Source organism: Falco rusticolus, chromosome 10 (assembly GCF_015220075.1).
Source record: "Falco rusticolus isolate bFalRus1 chromosome 10, bFalRus1.pri, whole genome shotgun sequence".
In the NCBI taxonomy this organism is placed as follows: Eukaryota; Metazoa; Chordata; class Aves; order Falconiformes; family Falconidae; genus Falco; species Falco rusticolus.
The window spans coordinates 21,664,975-21,682,397 of record NC_051196.1 but is presented as its reverse complement, the minus strand read 5'-3'; the positions used below and the strand labels follow the sequence as shown (position 1 = coordinate 21,682,397).

General features: G+C 44.3%; 1 protein-coding gene across 2 annotated transcripts; it reads left to right on the top strand.

Moving 5' to 3' along the window:
• The first annotated feature begins 518 nt into the window (after positions 1-518).
• On the top strand, positions 519-10,918 carry MAPRE1 (microtubule associated protein RP/EB family member 1). 2 transcript variants are annotated; one of them, XM_037402460.1, is made up of 7 exons: positions 519-630; positions 1,348-1,471; positions 4,202-4,347; positions 5,650-5,854; positions 6,245-6,354; positions 7,056-7,208; positions 7,598-10,918. In XM_037402460.1, exons 2-7 carry the CDS (start codon positions 1,351-1,353, stop codon positions 7,652-7,654), a joined length of 792 nt encoding a protein of 263 aa, XP_037258357.1. In that variant the 5' UTR covers positions 519-630; positions 1,348-1,350; the 3' UTR covers positions 7,655-10,918. The 2 variants fall into 2 exon arrangements, with proteins under 2 accessions (XP_037258357.1, XP_037258358.1); XM_037402461.1 differs by having other exon boundaries at positions 559-626.
• Positions 10,919-17,423: the final 6,505 nt, after the last annotated feature.

Here is a 17,423-nt window from a genome sequence, read left to right as displayed (position 1 = left end):
GGCCTGGCCGGGCCTGATGGAGGTATGGGGGGTGTTGGGGTGTGGGTGTGCTGGGGTATGGGGGAGCCATGGCATGGGGGTACAGAGGTAGCAGGGATGCGGGGCTGCTGGGGTGCAAAGGTACAGGGGTGCCAGGATGCGGGTGTGTGGGGGTACTGGAGTGCTGGGATGTGAGGGTACAGGCTTGTGGGAGTGCTGAGGTGTGGGGATACAAGGGTGCCGGGGTATGGGGTTGCGGGGGTGCCGGGGTGTGGGGGTGCCTGGGTGCGGGACCGGGCTCGCTGCCGCTAGAGGCGGCCCCGCGGGTCCTCCGCCCGGAGCCGTCGGACATCGCTGCGACACGCGGGCTGGCAAGGCTGTGGGCGGGGCTGTGGGCACCGCCAATGGCAGGCGAGCCCGCGGCCGCGGTGGGCGGAGCCTCGCCGTAGCAACCCGCCGAGTTGCCCCTCCCCCTAGCAACCGCCGCCGCTCCCTGCGCGCCTCGCTCTGCCCGCGGCCGCCCAGCGGCGCTCGCCGCCGCCGCCGTGACGCGCGCGTGACGCCAGCGCGTAGCGTGCGGGTGACGTGCGGTCCCGGGCAGGCGGGCGGGGCCGGTTTGAACGCGGAGGAGACGGGGCGAGAGCGGGGCAGGTAACGGGCCGGGCCGAGGCGCCGAGGTGGCGGCGGGGCGACGGGCGGCGGGCGGGCGGCCGGGGGGGCGGGCCCGGGCCCGGGGAGCGGCCGGGCGGGGCGGGCCGGCCCGGCGGGCCGTGAGGCGACCGGCGTGAGGCCTGCAGGGCCGGGCCGCGCCTGCCCCGGGCGCGGGGTGCCGCGGGGCCCCGGCGGGAGGCGGCGGAGCGGGGCACAGCGGCGGGGGCGGTCAGGGCCGGGGGGGCGAGGGCCGCGCCCCACCCGCGGCGGGGCCGTGCGGCGCGGCCGGCCCTGCCCGGCGGCAGCTGCCCGGGGCGGTGCGGCCGGGCGGCGAGCGCGGCGGCTCCGCTTTGTGCCGGCGGGGCCGGGCGGGGGCCGCCCGCTGCGCGCTTCCCCCCCGAGGGACCGCGCGGGGCCGGGGCGCGTTGGGGTCGCGGGGGTGGCGCGGGGGCGCGTGCCGTGCGCGGCCGCGGTTCCTGCCCGCGGAGGCCCGTGCGCGCCCCGGTGAGCCCTGCCCGGGGGGAGCGCGCAGCCGCCGCCTTTGCTTCTGGGATCGGCCGGGGCTCCCGGCTGGGGCAGCGGGGCTGTCCCCGCACCGCCCTGCGCGGGCGGCTGGGCCGTGGCGGCTCCGCGCCAGCCTGGAGCGTGTGGGAGCGCGGCGGTGACAGCCGGTGGCCGTGGCGGCCGGGGCCTTACACCTTCCCTTCTGTCTTTCAGAAAATGGCAGTTAATGTGTATTCTACTTCAGTGACCAGTGATAACTTGAGTCGACATGACATGCTGGCGTGGATCAACGAGTCTCTGCAGCTGACGCTGACGAAGATCGAGCAGCTGTGCTCAGGTAAGGGGGCTCAGGGGAAGCCCCGGTTCGATGGGTACCCTGGTTCTGTGGAGGTGCAGCTGCGCTGGGTGAACTGCCTGTGCTGGCCTTCTATAGCCATGCTGTTGGCTTAATTCCTGGCATCAGCAGGTTCATGGTCAGTGTTACAGTCTGGTTATGGCTACGGTTTTATTGAAATGGTTGTTAGTAACATAAGCATGAGGAAGAGGCTTGTTCTTCTGACTCGCTGCAGTATAGATGCAGTAAGAATGAATGAGGTCAATGTGGGGAAAAAAAAAAAAAGACTCTGAGGAGAGGGTGTTTTCCAGTGAGGAAATAAGCATTTACTCTTGATGTATAGAGTAAGTCTTAACAGGCATGGTAACGAACATGAACAAACGTGACTCCTTATGGAAGAGATCTACTAAGAGGGAGGAACTCCTCTTTGGGAAGTTGGGCAGAAGGAGAGGTGTGAGGAGGGTGTACTGGTGACTCTTGGGTTCACCTTCTGGGCTTTGCAACTCCTTATAGTAAAGGAGTGTGTCAGTCTGTGTCAGCCCAGCTGACTTTAGCATGGCTGAATCTTGGATGGAGTTGTAGGCAGAAAAGGGGAAGTGGTTGTGGTACAGAAATGGAGTCAAGTGTCATCAGAGGGAGGAGTGTGTGTGTGTGGGAGGAGGCTTGTAAAACTGAATAGCAGGTAATGGTCTATGGGTAAGAGTTGAAAAAAAACCTTAAGGCTAAAAATGCAGCCTTGGTAAAAGATGGTGATTTAGAGAACTGCAGCAGGTAGGTGGAAGGGACTCGGTGAAAAGTGGAAGTGCAGCCCATACAGTGAGTTTGAGATAAGGTGTTGTTCACAGGATGAGAGATGTGGAAATTGGAGGTGGAAAAAAAGGAGGAATAAATTTAGGTTTGGGACTGTCAAGGCAGCCTGTTGCTGAGTCCATGGAAGAAACGTCAACAAAGAATATAGAGAAGCAGAGGACTTACAGTAGACATCTGGCAGGTGTTTGTAGTGGCTTTTGTCTAGTGAGGTGTTGGAGAAGAACTGTAAGGGTGAAGGAACTAAAGATCTACAACCACAGGAGTAAAGGAAATGATAAGGATTGTCTGCTTTCAGATAGGCAGGTTAAAAAACCTGTTGTGTGCAGCATTGACTTATACAGCTGAGAAGTTTTGCTTAGACGTGGTGCAAGTCTTGAATGCTGTGAGAGTTCTGCCTAGAGAAGTGAGGATAATTAATACTGACTCTGCAGAATTTCAGCTCACCTGTTCTCAGGAAAAGCCTGTGAGCTATTGATGTGGCATGTGCAGAGTAATGTCCCTTTCCTGTGTCTGCAAAAATGCTTCATGCCTCTGCAAGTATGGAAGTGGGTTTTGTTGTCTGTCATAGTCATGTGAAAGCAGGAGTTTCCAAGCTTGCTTTTGTTACCTTTGGCAAGGGCAGTAGTGACAGCAGCGATTTGAGGTTGCAGAAATGCACAAAAGATGACCTTTGACTCATAACGTGGTCTTTTTTTTTTGTAATGATGCTTATTGCTCTGATTACCAGTAGTTAGCAAACCCCTGATTTCTGGCAATTTACTAATTTTAATTAATTTTGAGTTGGGCACTGGAGTTTTTCAGCAAGTGAACTGAAAGACAGTGCAGATCAAATGGCGAATTTTTTTTATTTACACCAGTGGATGAGCAGCAATCTTCTAGGAACAGGTGAAAATGGGAGACCCAAAAGACCCACAAAATAGCCTGACAGAAAGTGAACAATATAGGGCCTTCTGTTACCTGTGGTTGCAATGAATAGACTAGTTTAGGGCAATACCACTATGGTTTACTTCTTGGCCTCACAAAAGCTTGTTGTGTAGCTGTTTGATATTTTAGGTTAAGGTTCCCACTACTCTCCGTGTGCATCTAATTCATTGATATTGATAAGGGAATAACGGTAAGAATGTTGCAATTGTATTATCAGTAGCACGCAGTTGCAGATCACTGCAGAGTGAGGATATAGTTTAAAAATATTTTTTTATTGGGTATGTATATTATATGAAAGCTAATCTACTCTTTGGGGCTGAACTGAATCCTTCTTTTGGTCTTATTACAGTAAGAGCTGAAATGAAGGACATGAACTATTTAAAAGTAATAGAAAGAAACACTGTCTTATTTCAGTTCTTTGATTAAGGCTTGATTTAAATGTAATACAGCTTAATTTGTCCTCTTACCTTTGAGGACACCTTGAATTGTGTGTAGGTTCTGTTTGTAGTAAGTGAATGTATCACTATTTTAATAATGTTTAAATACAGCTTTTAGAATAATTATTTTTTCTAGTTTAGCTTTATTAATGTTGGTAAGAGGATAAGATAGCTTTGATAAGAGATTACATGGCTGTTAGACACCTGTGATATCTCAGATCTGTCTGTATTGATGTCCATGAAGAAAGGAAGGTCAGATTACTCATTTGATTTTTTTTTTTCCCCTCTTTGAATTATAGAGGCAGGATTGCTCTTGTTCATTAGAGTTCAAGTCATGAAACCAAAAGTTTGGTTCTGCAGCTTGCTTAAGGTTATTTACAGCCATGCTGCACTAAACAAAGGAGAATGAATGTTCCTGTTTTCTTGCTTTTGATGCCTTTAAGGGGTTGTGTAGCTGAGGAATGAGTCAGGTCAGTTTGCTGATCTGACTGAAAAACAGCTTATGTAGGCTAGTGAGCTGACTTGATTCATCCTGGGATTTGTATTCTTTTCCTTTTGGCAGGTGCTGCGTACTGTCAGTTTATGGACATGCTCTTCCCAGGTTCTGTAGCGCTCAAGAAAGTGAAGTTTCAAGCAAAATTGGAACATGAGTACATTCAAAACTTCAAGGTTCTACAAGCAGGTTTTAAACGAATGGGTGTTGACAAAGTAAGCTGGTTTGTAATTGATTCAAAAGTAGATGGAACATACTTTAAAATTTAGAGCTAAATAAATCTGGGAACAGAGTTTGCTTTTTGTTTGTAAATCTCAAAACTTTTGGTTTTGGTTTGCACTGGTGTCATCACTTGATCAAGGATGCCATCTGCTTTACTCCAGCTAAGGTTAGGTTTCCATTTCTTCATGATGACATGAATTCTTAGATTTTAATTGTGTGCAACTTACGTAGCAGAGGCTAACATTGAAATTCCTATGAGATAAGGTTTACTTAAGCTTCCTATTTGAACCGTCTTTGTACCAGGTATGTTACCATAACCTGCTGGTATGATAGTCCTAAGGACTTCCCATTCCTCTTTACAAGCATGTAGAATCACAGAATTGTTTAGGTTGGAAAAGACTTTTAAGATCATCAAGTCCAACTGTTAACCCAGCACTGCCAAGCCCACCACTAAACCGTGTCCCTGAGCGCCACATCTACACATACTTTTAAATGCCTCCAAGTATTGAAATATGTAATTTTAAGCTAGTGAAAATGAGATCTGTGAAAAAGCTTTTCAGATCAAATGGTAGTTATGCTTACAGAAGGGTGATTTATCTAGGTAATAATTACCGACAGCTTGTTTAGTGTGATGCAGAACACTTCTGTGTTAAAGCTTTTTCCTGTCCTCTAAGAAGGCACCTCATTCAGTGTTGACTGGCAGCTTCAACACACACTGAATCTGTCTTCTGCGTGGGGGAAGGAGCTTGTGCAGTATGTCCAAAACTGGACACGTGCTTTCAAATGCCAAATAATCACATACTGGTAATGGCTCTTGGCCCCAGGTCATGGACTGTCAGCTCATGGCCTACAGACAAGACTTCACAATTTGCTGCATCTTTTTAATAATCTTCAGTTATACTCCTAATTCCAGAGAAATTGTAAGTAGCAGGTCTGTGTGTTAGCGGTCTATGAAATTGGCCAGCAGTCCAGATTCATGAAACCTAGCACTGGATGAGCCAGCTTCACGTTTACAGAAGGAAGTTTTGTGTTGAAACTTGATGTAGCAGAAACCTTGCTGCAGAATTATTTAAATTATGTGGACCCTCACAGTGAAAGCATGATTTGTTTTTAATTCCAGTTATTAGCAAAAATTCTGCTATTTGACATACAGTTATGTTGAAGGAGGATTTTCTTTAGACTGGACAAAGAATTACATTTGCATATCTTCTGAGTGCACTAACTTGAAAACTTTTTATATAAAGAGAGAGAGAGGTTCTTTATCCTTAATATGAATTTGACTTTTTTCCTTCCAGATAATTCCTGTGGACAAACTAGTGAAAGGAAAATTTCAGGACAACTTTGAATTTGTTCAGTGGTTCAAAAAATTTTTTGATGCAAACTATGATGGGAAGGAGTATGATCCTGTTGCTGCTCGACAAGGCCAAGAGACGGTAGCACCGAACCTTGTTGCTCCAGTTGTGAACAAACCCAAGAAATCTCTCAGTTCTAGCAGTGCAGGTAGAGAATATAGTTAAAAAGATTATCTAGATCATTAAAAACTCTGGGGAAAGTAAGATTGGGTTGCTATTTAAGATCAGTGTATGAAATTGTAGTATTTTGCATCTTGTTTCAGAGGTGCTAGGCCTCAAACACTGAGTCATCCTGTAGTAGCCAGTTATCTGGAAGCTACAGAAAGAACAACCTTTAAAAGAGAAAGTGGCAAGGATCGGTGCCGACACATGCGAAATAATAATAAAAAAAAAGAAGACATGTCACATGGAGTCAGGAAGAAGGAAGGAACATGTCTTCAAACTCTTAACTGCCTAAGCATGTTTGGAAGGGGGTTAGTACCTTTCTAGGAGGAATAAAGATGTTCTGAGAGGAGCTAACACTGAATTAATCTTGCAGCCCCACAGAGGCCCATTGTTACACAAAGGACCGCAGCAACCCCGAAAACTGGTACTGGAATGGTCAAAAAGGCTGGGGGAGATGACGAATCAGCAGGATTGATTGAGCAGGTGTGTTGGCCAGAATGGCACTGTGCTGACCTGTGCTTTATAGATTTATGTGCAGGTTTTTTCTTTTTTTTTTTTTTTAATAGCTTGAAATGACTGGGTCAGGCAGATGGAAGAAAATGATCTGAATCTAGTAAGCTCATTTAAAATCACTTAATCGGAAGCCTTCATTATAATGGTCTTGCTTTCCTGATAGGAGCGAAACCCTTTCTGCAGTACATGAGTACCCCCGGACATTTAAACCTAATATGTGCCATATCATGCATAGCATTGTTTTTAAGTATTTCCACAGCTGTGTTGCAGCTATCACAGCATTCCAACTGAGCTATGAGCAGCTGCTACTTCACTGAAATACTGAATGTAATACAACTAAAACTGCCATCAGTGTGAGCGTTGTCTTGAAAAAATGTCTTGGCAAAGAAAACTGCAGGGTTAGTGCTTTACCTATTTCATGTAATAACCCTTTAGAATTTCCAAGTGGTATCACTTGTGTTGGACTGGGTGTTTGTTGTGGCAATAATATTACAATTTGAGAAATACAGCTTTTCCTCCTCTCACAGTCCCCCTTCCCACCCCATCTTGGTTATCTTTGAAGTGCTTTGCATATTAACACCCTTCTGAGACGTTCGGGGAGCCTGCCTTTTCGATAGATACTACTGAATTCTGTCTTTGGTGGATAAATTATTATTGGTGCCTTTTGGCAGATCAATGTATTGAAACTTACTGTTGAAGATCTGGAGAAGGAGAGAGACTTCTACTTTGGCAAATTGAGGAACATTGAATTGATCTGCCAGGAGAATGAAGGGGAGAATGATCCAGTGTTGCAGAGGATTGTGGAAATTCTTTATGCCACAGATGTAAGTAATCTGGTATAAATTATATTGCATAGGTCCTCCCTCCCCTTGTAATTGGAAGCTGGTTTGCTTTCCAGGGGCTCTGTCTATTTCTACATTATTATTTTTTTCTTTAGGTTTATGGCCTAGCTTTTTCCTGTAATAAAGGAACAGATAACATAATTATAGTCAGGCAGCAAACAAGGTTAGCCTTTCATGAAGGCTAACATGTAACAAATAGATCAAAGCTGAGGAAAATAACTCTTCTGGTAGTATGTCTTGACGCTGTAAATGGTGTCTTAAGGGTATTTATCCTGAGTAAAAGGAGGGGAAAAAAAAAAGAGCATACAGAGTAGCCAGGAACTGGTTTGACATCAGATATTCATTAAAGCACTTGTTTTATTCCCCTTCAGGAAGGCTTTGTGATACCTGACGAAGGAGCACCGCAGGAGGAACAAGAAGAGTATTAACAGACCACATACTGTACCAGCAGAGCAGCAACATCAGAATTCTTTGCCCCAGATCATGTGCTTAACTGTAAAATACTCCACTTTATTCTTAGAGGACTCACTGGTTTCCTTTCATAAGCAAAAAAGTACCTCTTCTTAAAGTGCACTTTGCGGAAGTTTCACTTTTGACAGTGGGTTTGAGTTAGGAGCTCTTTCTCACTTCGTAGCAGAGCAGTATTCACATCTAGGGTGGTATATTTAGGGAGCAAGAGGCTGAATATTTGGAACTTGTTGCAGAATGGTTTGCTGGTAAAACACTGGTTTGTGGGAAGACTCTTTTTGTATCTAAGGTGGTGTGTAGTAGAGAAATTAAAGACTCTGACTCACAGAAAGATTGAGTTAATGTGAAATTGCAGCACAGAAATTATAATAAAATGCCTTAAGAGTATTTAAAATATGCTTCCATATGCCAAATTGAAGTAATGTGACAGGAGATTTTATGTGCTTCATATTGGGGGTAGACGTTTGTTTAACTCCATTCACTGCTGTCTGAGAGGCCTTGCATGGCAATCTCACTTTGTCAGCAAGTGCTCAAAAGGGGCTATTAAAACAAAACTCCATTCCTATGTAAAGCTGCTTACTAAGTGATTAGTTCTCGATGAAATAGGCCTTAATGTTGCCTGTCACAAGATTAGAGGGAGTATGAACAGCTGAGACACATAAATTACCTTGAAGAGTGCTAAATCCTTTTTCTGTGGCATTGTGGCTAATGACTTTGCCAAAATGTACTGTGTTTTCTGTAAGAAAAAAACAACAAAAAAAGCAAAGGGCATCTAGTCTTACTGCCTAAAATGTTCTTCAGAAGTAATTTTCCTTTCTGGCTCTTGTTTCTATTTGTCCTGTTTCTCTATTTTTGTTGCTATGATTTTGGTCTCTTACTTGTTCCTTTCTCTTTGCCATCCCAAGAAATGCTGATCAAATCCAACAGTTGTAACAGGACTTGCACTGTGCAACTGTCTTAGAATGAAAGTGAATTGAGCATGAGGATGATGATTTTTCTGTTTCTCTTTTTTTTTTTTTTTTTTTTTTTCCTTTCAGACCAGGGCATATCTAATAATACTTGCCAGTTCAGTAGTCTTCTGGGGTAAAAACTAAAAGATGCTGGCTAACAGAGCTAATGTTATTGCAGAAAATACAGTACTGAGACTAACTTAAATATTAATATTTAAAGTACTTTCTTTAACTGTCCTTTTTTGCTATCATGCCCCTCATTACTGTTGTGTTTGGCAAGATCCTGCAAGACTTCTGATTCCCCTTCACTACTGAGATTGATCAGTCCTGTTGTGCTTGTACTCATTTGTTCCTGGTGGTAGCTTGTCCTAAAATGTGTGTAGGAGAGCATTTTATGGTAATTGTTGTGTAGTGCATGAATCTTTGTGAAATTCAGAGAAAAACCCAAATTCAGTGAATGCCAAAAATGCAAGTATTTAGCCATTGTTTAAAATTGCAGTGGTGCTATTTCTCTTGTGGCCTTTTAGACTTTTGTTGCCCTAAAACTCCATTTACTGAGAAACCATATTTGACTTGGATTTTTCTTGACAGGGTTTTTCTATTTTAAGCAGTTTCTAAATAAAGTTCTGTATTTCAAGAGTGTCATGTCTACTGAAGTCTCTCATGCTTTCAGATACATTTAGGCAAAGCTAAAGTTTGTGATGGTTTTCATGATGAAGCTTGCAGGACCTGGAATATCAGCTTTCATTCTCCAGTCCTAGTTGCAGTCATTGCTGACTCGAGTAGCAGTAATGTTGAGACTTTCTTTGGAGTGTGCTGGGGGAAACCATTGCCTGAGTTTACTGAGTTTCTTTTTTTTTTCCTTTATATTTTTTTTTTCTCTCTCCTTCCCACAAGTGGATGAAATGTGAATGTGTTGTTGGCTTCCTCCTCCTAATGGTGTGTGAGAGAATGGGGCTTTGTAACAGGAATGCTGTCATGTGACTTTAAGTGTGCTTTAAGCATTTAAAAACTGCTATAACACTGGTTATTAGTTATAAACAAATGAGGTGTTAATTGCATCTGTTACCAGTCTCTTATGAGCAGATTGGCTGTAAGCTTAGTTGATTTGTTTCATTTGAAGTGCGTTTTGTAGATGAGCTTAAATGTTACTGTCACAGATGTGTGCCTGGACCAGCAACTTCAGAGAAGCGCTATGTGATCTATCTAACCCTGGCACTGGGAGGTGTTCCCCGCAGGGTTTCTCTGTCATGCTGGAAAACACCCTCCTTGCCCCCAGAGTGCTCTATGGATGCCTTATTCTGAAGAATTGGCACTGCTGGCATTGCCTACTGGTGTTGGACTACAGAAGCGCAGACATAGAATGGGGATTTTGATGCACATAAAATCTTCTTTACCTTTACTTATTGCTTTGAGGTCGGAAGCATATTTTTTTCGACTCTAAATACTCCGTTGTTAGAGCAACTCAAAGCAAAGGATGGCAATAGCATGTGACTGAATTTGAAGATGACTTGGGTGTCTGCTCTTTACAGTCCGGTTGTGCGCTTGGACCTGGTCGCTGCAAGTCTCTTTTCCACACATGCAGTCTTGTTAAACTGTGAAGCGCCCAGGTCAGCAGGTGGGTTGTGTTAGGTTGATTTTGATCTCTGCTAGCAAAGCAAGCAAGGATCTCTTAATGCTATGCGAATGATGAGTCACAAGTACTGCACCTTGCAAGACTGTTGAATGTGTGGACCTATTGGTAGTGCAGTATAAACCGAAACGGAAACTGCAGTCTTGTAAGGCAAATGCTGCTAAGATTCCCGGTTGCTTACATCACTTCTTTGCTACCAAGATGAGTTATAAATAGAATGGGAACAAACTCATGTAGTCAATTTAGGACTACGTTACAGATATCTTGGCATAATCTGTTTTTTAATGTCCTTTTTGGGAAGAAAGTAACAATCGTCCCAACTCAAACCCATAAACTTAACATAGCTACTCTGTTACACTGGTACAGTATATGCTGTTAAATATTAAATGGTCACCTGCTGGAACAATTCTGATAGCATTCAACCTTTCTTAGTGTCTTAGTTCTATCTGATATTTGAAAAACAAGCAGATTGGAAGAAGTAAAAGCTCACCATCTCCTTTTTGTACCAACATGTCTTACTTGCAGGTGGACTTGTGGATGTTTTTTAAACTTTTATGGCTCAGTTTTTGAAAAACTCCTGGTTTGCAATGACAATTCTTACTGTAACTGTTAAAAGCCTGCAAATAAAGGGCAAAAACTTACTTGCTGTTGTATCATATCACTGTTATGACTCCTTGGAGCACTCAGTCATCTTGTAGCCTGTCTAGTCAGATGTCCATCCACAGCAGCACGCATGTCCTTCAGGAGTGGGAGTTTTTCTTTCTGAGAACATCCTCCCAAGGATAAGACTGGAATCTACTTCTCACAAGAGAAGGATTTTTTTTGCAAATCGGTGTGTAAATGTAATGAGGGCTGTATTATAGACCCCAGGCTGGCCTGGCAGTACGCAGAGTGTGCCTCTCGGCTTCTGCACTAGTGCAAGATCTAGCGGGGGTAACAACATGGGCCTAACGTATGGGCTTTATTGCAGGGGCTGCAACCCCACCCCCCCCCGGTTACTGGTGGAGAAAAAGGAACGTGCATCAGGGTACCTGGGCTGCGTTAGTGGGGCAGCTGAAGAATTTACTGATCTTCTAATGCAGAGAAAGCAAGGAGAGACTAAGTAACCGCAGAGCCACTTCTGGTCAATTGGAATATGAAATTCCAAGCAGTGGGATGAGTCTGCAATGCCGTAGCTAGTTTTGCTTAAGAATGCAGGGAACAAAAATGCAAACCATGATTTTGCAGAAAGGAGACCTGAATAAACTTTTGGTAAGTAAGGTCTCCTGGGATGAGATTTTGTGTCTGCGGCTGTCGGTTCCTCACAGAAATACTATTTGGATAGTTAATGGGCCCAGAATTGGGGGAAGGAAGGGTGTTAAGCACATGTGACTAGGGAACATGAAAGGGATATATGGAAGTAGAGATCAGAGAAGGTTGTGGTTACACAAACAAAAGATAAATGCATAGGAACAAGATTGTGCTGTGAAATGGTACAGATCAAACAGGGAAGGAATATGATGTGGGAGAACACCTTTAAGAAAAGGAAGGAAAAGTGCAATATTCTGTGGCTAAAGAGTAATAACAGGTGCGCAAATACTGGGCAGGGATGGATGGTGTGGTTAGGTGGCAGTACTGCAGAAAAGGAGCTAGTTTTAACACAGGCACAGTCCATCCAAAGAAATGGAAAACAAATGGGTTTTCTTTTTTTTGAGTACATCTGTTAAACTGAAGGGTCAGACTATCTGGAAGAAAATGGTATTTTTGAGGATGTGCATACTTGGGGTACAGACCATCTGTACCTTCCAAGAAAACATTTTTTTTTCTTTAACAGAGAAGGAACAATGTTGAACTTAAATCCTGAAACTTTCTGAGATCAAAACCAAAGTCTCCGGATGGCAATCCCAGCTTTGAAGAGGCCACTTTCTGTAAAGATGACCCTTCTCTCTTCTTTAACACAGCTGGCTGGCTTTTTGAACTGTGGCCTTTAAATAATGTATATGTATCTAGCATATTGATAGATATGATTATATGGATAAATATTAACATTAAGTATAAAAACATTTCAATAATATGACAATGAACATATCATATTAAAATAGTATTTATAAATATGTAATATGTATATATATATAAAAATATCTTTGGCTGACCTGTCAGAACTGTAGGAAACATGAACTGGTGTCATTTTTGTTTTTAAGTCTGAGAGAAGTTTTGCAGACATTTTCCTCTTGAAAATAATTTCCTAAAATGGTTGTCTGTCAATCTTCTCGTAGTGTTCTGACTCTGATTTTGTCCCCAGGGGATGCACAAGGATGAATGGACATTCAGGAGGCATTAAGTCTCATGGGACAGCATGGCTGTAAGTCTCAACATATTCAAAGCTCTGCAGATTGTTATTTATGAAGTCATGAGCAGATGAGGTTAAAATGAGGGGACAGTGGAGGTGGCTCCATTTTCAAGGCCTGAATACAAAACCTTATTTCATCTTGGCTTTTCTCTTGAAGAAGGGCTTTCAGGGAGAACAAGGTGGAAAACAGACAGAGAGGTTCATGACAGTGGCTGTCAAGATGATGCTGAAGCTCCACAGCAGCCCCACGTAAAGGTAGGGAGGTGCAGCAGTTGCCCTGTGGCTGGTGATGCACAGGGAGGTGGGAACCGATGCAATGCAGTTGCTGCAAGGGTGAGTAGCACCACAAGGAGTGACAAGCATCTTACTCTGACAGTGCTGAAAGATGGGATGCAAAGAACTGGTGGGAACTGGTTTCCTTTTCCAGATAAGGCTGTTCTTTTTGAACCTCCCTAGAAATCCCGGTCACAGCAGATCCTTATTAAATGCTTGGGCGGATACAAAGAAGTTAAGAGCTCACAGTTTCCTCATATGTAATAAAGTAACGAGAGACCTTCCTTCCTATGGCTGTATCGGCGGGGTCAGCTGGAGCCGGGAGCCGCCGGCACAGCCTGGTGTGGTGGCACTGGTCGGGCCGCTGCCCTTCATTCGCCATGTCAGGGTAGACACGGGCTGCTCCTGTTTAACGATCTCTTTGTCTTCAAAACCAGCAGAAGGGCAATGAGCAGACATGATGCAGGTGAATAGAAACAAAACCCATAAATCTGCATTCTCTAGCTCTGTTAAAACCCACGTTGGATGGGCTCAGTGGGACAGCTGCAACAGGCCGCTCATTACTCTGAAGATTCTTTGAAACTTCCCATCACTGCTCCAGGTGTTCTGTATTGCTTTGCTTTGGGATTTTTTATAGATGAATAAATAGTTCTAAGTTCACGTAAAGATGCTGAAATGTATAGCTGGCGTTAAACCCTGCCAACCAAATCTACGGCAGGGGGGAGATGCTCTCGGGGTCCTCAGAGGTGTGGGGAGAAAAGTTTTCTGTACAGGAAGTCTCCTGCACTGATCTTTGATCAGAAGTACGTGTGTGCAGTTATCCTGGCCTCCGGGACTGCTCCGAGCAGGAAACATCCTTGTTTACGTAATCCTTCTGCAGGGCAAGCTTTGTTCTCAGGGCTGAGCAGGCTGTTTGAGGCTTTAGTACCTTCACCCTGTTTCTTCCTGGGCAAATGAGCCCCACAAGCCCATGTGCTGTGGGCTGCTGTGGCTGCAGAGCCAGCTGGGGGGGCCGTGACCGTGGGGCTGAGCCCCCTCCCCAGGTAATTCCCTGCTGGCCACGCTACCGTGATGCACTGGAACCTGTACTACTAAGGGCGGGTTGAAATTTGTCATAAAACACGATCAGAATCGGGGTTTGACATTGCGTTGCCCCAGTTTCTCAGGCAGCGGTGCTCTTGGGGGGCTGTCCGCAGTGCAGGGGTGCCGGGCTGGCTCCAGCGGCACCTCCCGAACAGAGCCCAGTTCTTAGGGCTGTAGGCAGTGTCTGTGTCAGAAATGGCAACCTTGGAAGAGTCTTCCAGTTTTCTTTGCTGTACTGCAGCTCCTTCCTCTGTTTCTGCAGGACGTTGAGATTGAGCACCGTAGCAGCTCCCTGCAGCCCACCCTGTATCCAGACTGTTTTGCAGCCTGCGAGACTCTCGGGCTGCCCCTGGGAGTACCCCCTGTCCCAGCGAGTGGGAGAGATTATTTCTTTCCACTTACAGTAAACAACAAACTGGCTGGGAAACTTCTCTTGAAATAGTTGATGAAAAGAGTTTCCTCCTCTCCTAATTTATTATATGCTTCTTACGAAAAATGTATCCTCACTGCCTTCTTCAGCCATTCAGTATTTAAGGGCAATAACGTTCATGCTAGAGATTTCTAATAGTAATGCGAGATAACAGCTGCAACCTTTGATTCCTTTTTGATCGATTTAAGAAAGTTTTGATTAGTGAGTGTTACTACACAATTTTAATACTTCAGAGTTACGTAGTGGTTTGTTCTATGTGCAAAATTGTTGCGGATACATGTGTGAACTAGAAAGCGGCATGTATAAATGGCCAATTTTAAAATAACTGCATACCGTATCTGTCTGGGTGCATAATGGCTGCGAACTGCACCATTTAGGCTTCCAATAAATGCATTTGTTGGTTTGGAAACTGTAGAAATGTGCTGCAGGGTTCTTTTTGGGTTCACCTTTGATACAACGCTATTACAGCATGCCATCTTTATGATATTTTTTCTCGGTTATGAATTATCTGGTTGAGTCTAGGTCTCAATTTGCAATGCTTGTTTTTGCAGCTTTGAATGAGTCCTGCATGGCAATGAAAGAAATTATAGATAATACTAACAATAAAGATGTTGATGACATGTTATGAAGAACTGACTGTGATGCTTCATAGCCTGGGTAATGACACTGTCCTCTGTGATGAAAGATGAGGGCTAAGGAGTAGCAATTGCAAAAGTAATTTCCTGATTTATGTAAAAAAAAAAAAAAAAGCAGCAGAAGAAAGAAATCAAACACCATTTGTTACTGGTGGTAGGGCAGTGTTTATATTTATAGCTATCTTCCATAGTTCTTGCTTTTTCAATGCCACAGAACCTCAGATAATTAATTCTACTCTCCTTTGATACCGTGCAAATGAAATCCCTTTCTGTCTTGCAGGAAGAGTATCTGAACTATGTGCTACCCAAATTCAGAAGTGAGGATACTGTGGTGGAAAGCAAATCGTACCTGCTCTCCAAGATGCCCAAGAAAGTAACCTGACTGTAAGGTATCTCTGAAGCACAATCCTGTGTTAAGAGCTGCTTGTATTTGTCACAAGAGAACAATGGTTTTCTTGTGCTGCCATGAAAAAATGTCTGCGACTTAAGCATTCATTTTTTTATCAAACAGAAAATGTGAGCATCCTCCCTGATGAAATTGTCTTATAAACCAGTCCCTTATTTAAGAACAATGCCCACTATAAAGTAATAGATTTGGTGATAAATGACTCCTTTAAATGGGTTCTGGTTTGGCTTTAGTTGGTGTGGTTTGGGTATTGTACGTAAAACTGTGAATTTAGTGGATTGTGCTTGTTACAACACCAGGATACAAGACCTGACAGCTATTCTCCTTCATAGGTTTTAGATTTGCAAAGGTAAAATGGGCTGTTTAGGAAGACTGAAAGAACTGAGGTTAATCTAACCTAGAGAGAACTACACTGAGGCTGGAGGAAGAGACTTCAGTCTTTGTATGCAGAAGAGGCTGTTGAAAAAAAAAAAAATCTAGCTGTGCCCGTGGTGAAACAAACTCATGGAATTAAATTCCATATTAGACAAATATTTTTTTTCTAATGACTTTCTAAGGAGAGTGTGAGAGTTTGACATTTAGCAGAAAGTTAAAGATCCTGACTCCACTGTAGGCAGGTGTTGGATTACATCCCCCCTGCTCTGAGGTACTTTCTACTTCCATTTTTGATTCTATGATCCAAGAAACAAGTGGTTCTGATTCTTTAGGGATTATAGAGGTTTCCAGTGAGGTGAAATAGGATGAACTTCTTGTGTATGCTTGCCCCTTCATCAAAGCACGATGCCCCCTCCCCTACTTCATCCCACTCCCATCTTTTTCCTTTGCTTTGCAATTCTCTCTTCCCCATCTAGAGAGCCCATGGAGTGGAACCCTTCCAGATGACTCCAAAGTTAGCAAATCTGTGTGCTGAGAAAGCAAGGACAGGAGCAATGTCACAAGGTGGTGGAAGCGTGCATGAATTTAAGGTTGAAAATGTCTGTGAGAAATGCTTTCCTTTGTATTGCCATTGCTTGCCTGGAGACTTTTTAGGAAGTGTAAGAGGGAAAACAAAACTTGTTCACTTAAGGAATGTTTTTCAGTAATTTCCCAGGAGATTCTCTTCAAACAGAAGCGTCCAGTCTCAGCTCAAGTTACTGCCTGCCAATGCAACTGGTCTAGAGTGAGCACAAGGTAACAAATCCAGACTGAATTCTGGAGAGGTGCAGTTAGACCCTTGATTCCAGTTTCTTTCCATTTTGCCACGTGTGAGCTTCAAGCTAACATCTGTAGAGTTTTTCTTGAACTTTTTGTTTTCCTCTAAAGGTTATTGTGGATGAAGAACATGTGTCTTGCAGCTCTTTTGGACTGGAGCTCATCCAAGAGCAGAGGCACGAGGAAGCCCATTTGTCACTTGGTGTGACAATGACGTTGAGAGGGGCAGGTGGTGGCACCCCTTTTGTCTGAATTCTGAAAACAACCGGTTTCTTCTCTGCAGCTTGGCTAGGTTAATGAAGGACTACATCAAAAGGTGTGGGTCTGAGCAACATCAGCTTGCTGGAGGTAAGGTCTGCTGATGAAACTATTGGTATTTACACAAATGACTACCTGTTCTGGGGCTCTGAACAGTGTCTCTTGGAATTCAAAGGAACTTTGTCAGTTGGTTTGTGATTTTTGTATTTGAGGATATTCCCCGCACATTGAATACTGTGCATGCTTGTGAATCACTGTCAAAATGGCTGTGGATGCGTAAGGTTAAAAGTGTGACGCCACGGTGTCATCAGTGTGTCATTAGTCCTGTGTCATGGGATCTCCCTGCAGACCTGCCACCAAATTCTTTGATATCATTGACAACAAATGTGGTGGGATCTTTTGCCTCGTTGAATGGGACAGCTGTGACATGGCCTTGGGTTACTGGTGGGATGCTTCTCCGAGCGGGTAAATGATTTCTTACAACAGCACTGTGGATCAGGCGCCTGTGCCTCCCTTCTGTGGAAGGGGTCCCTGAGCGGAG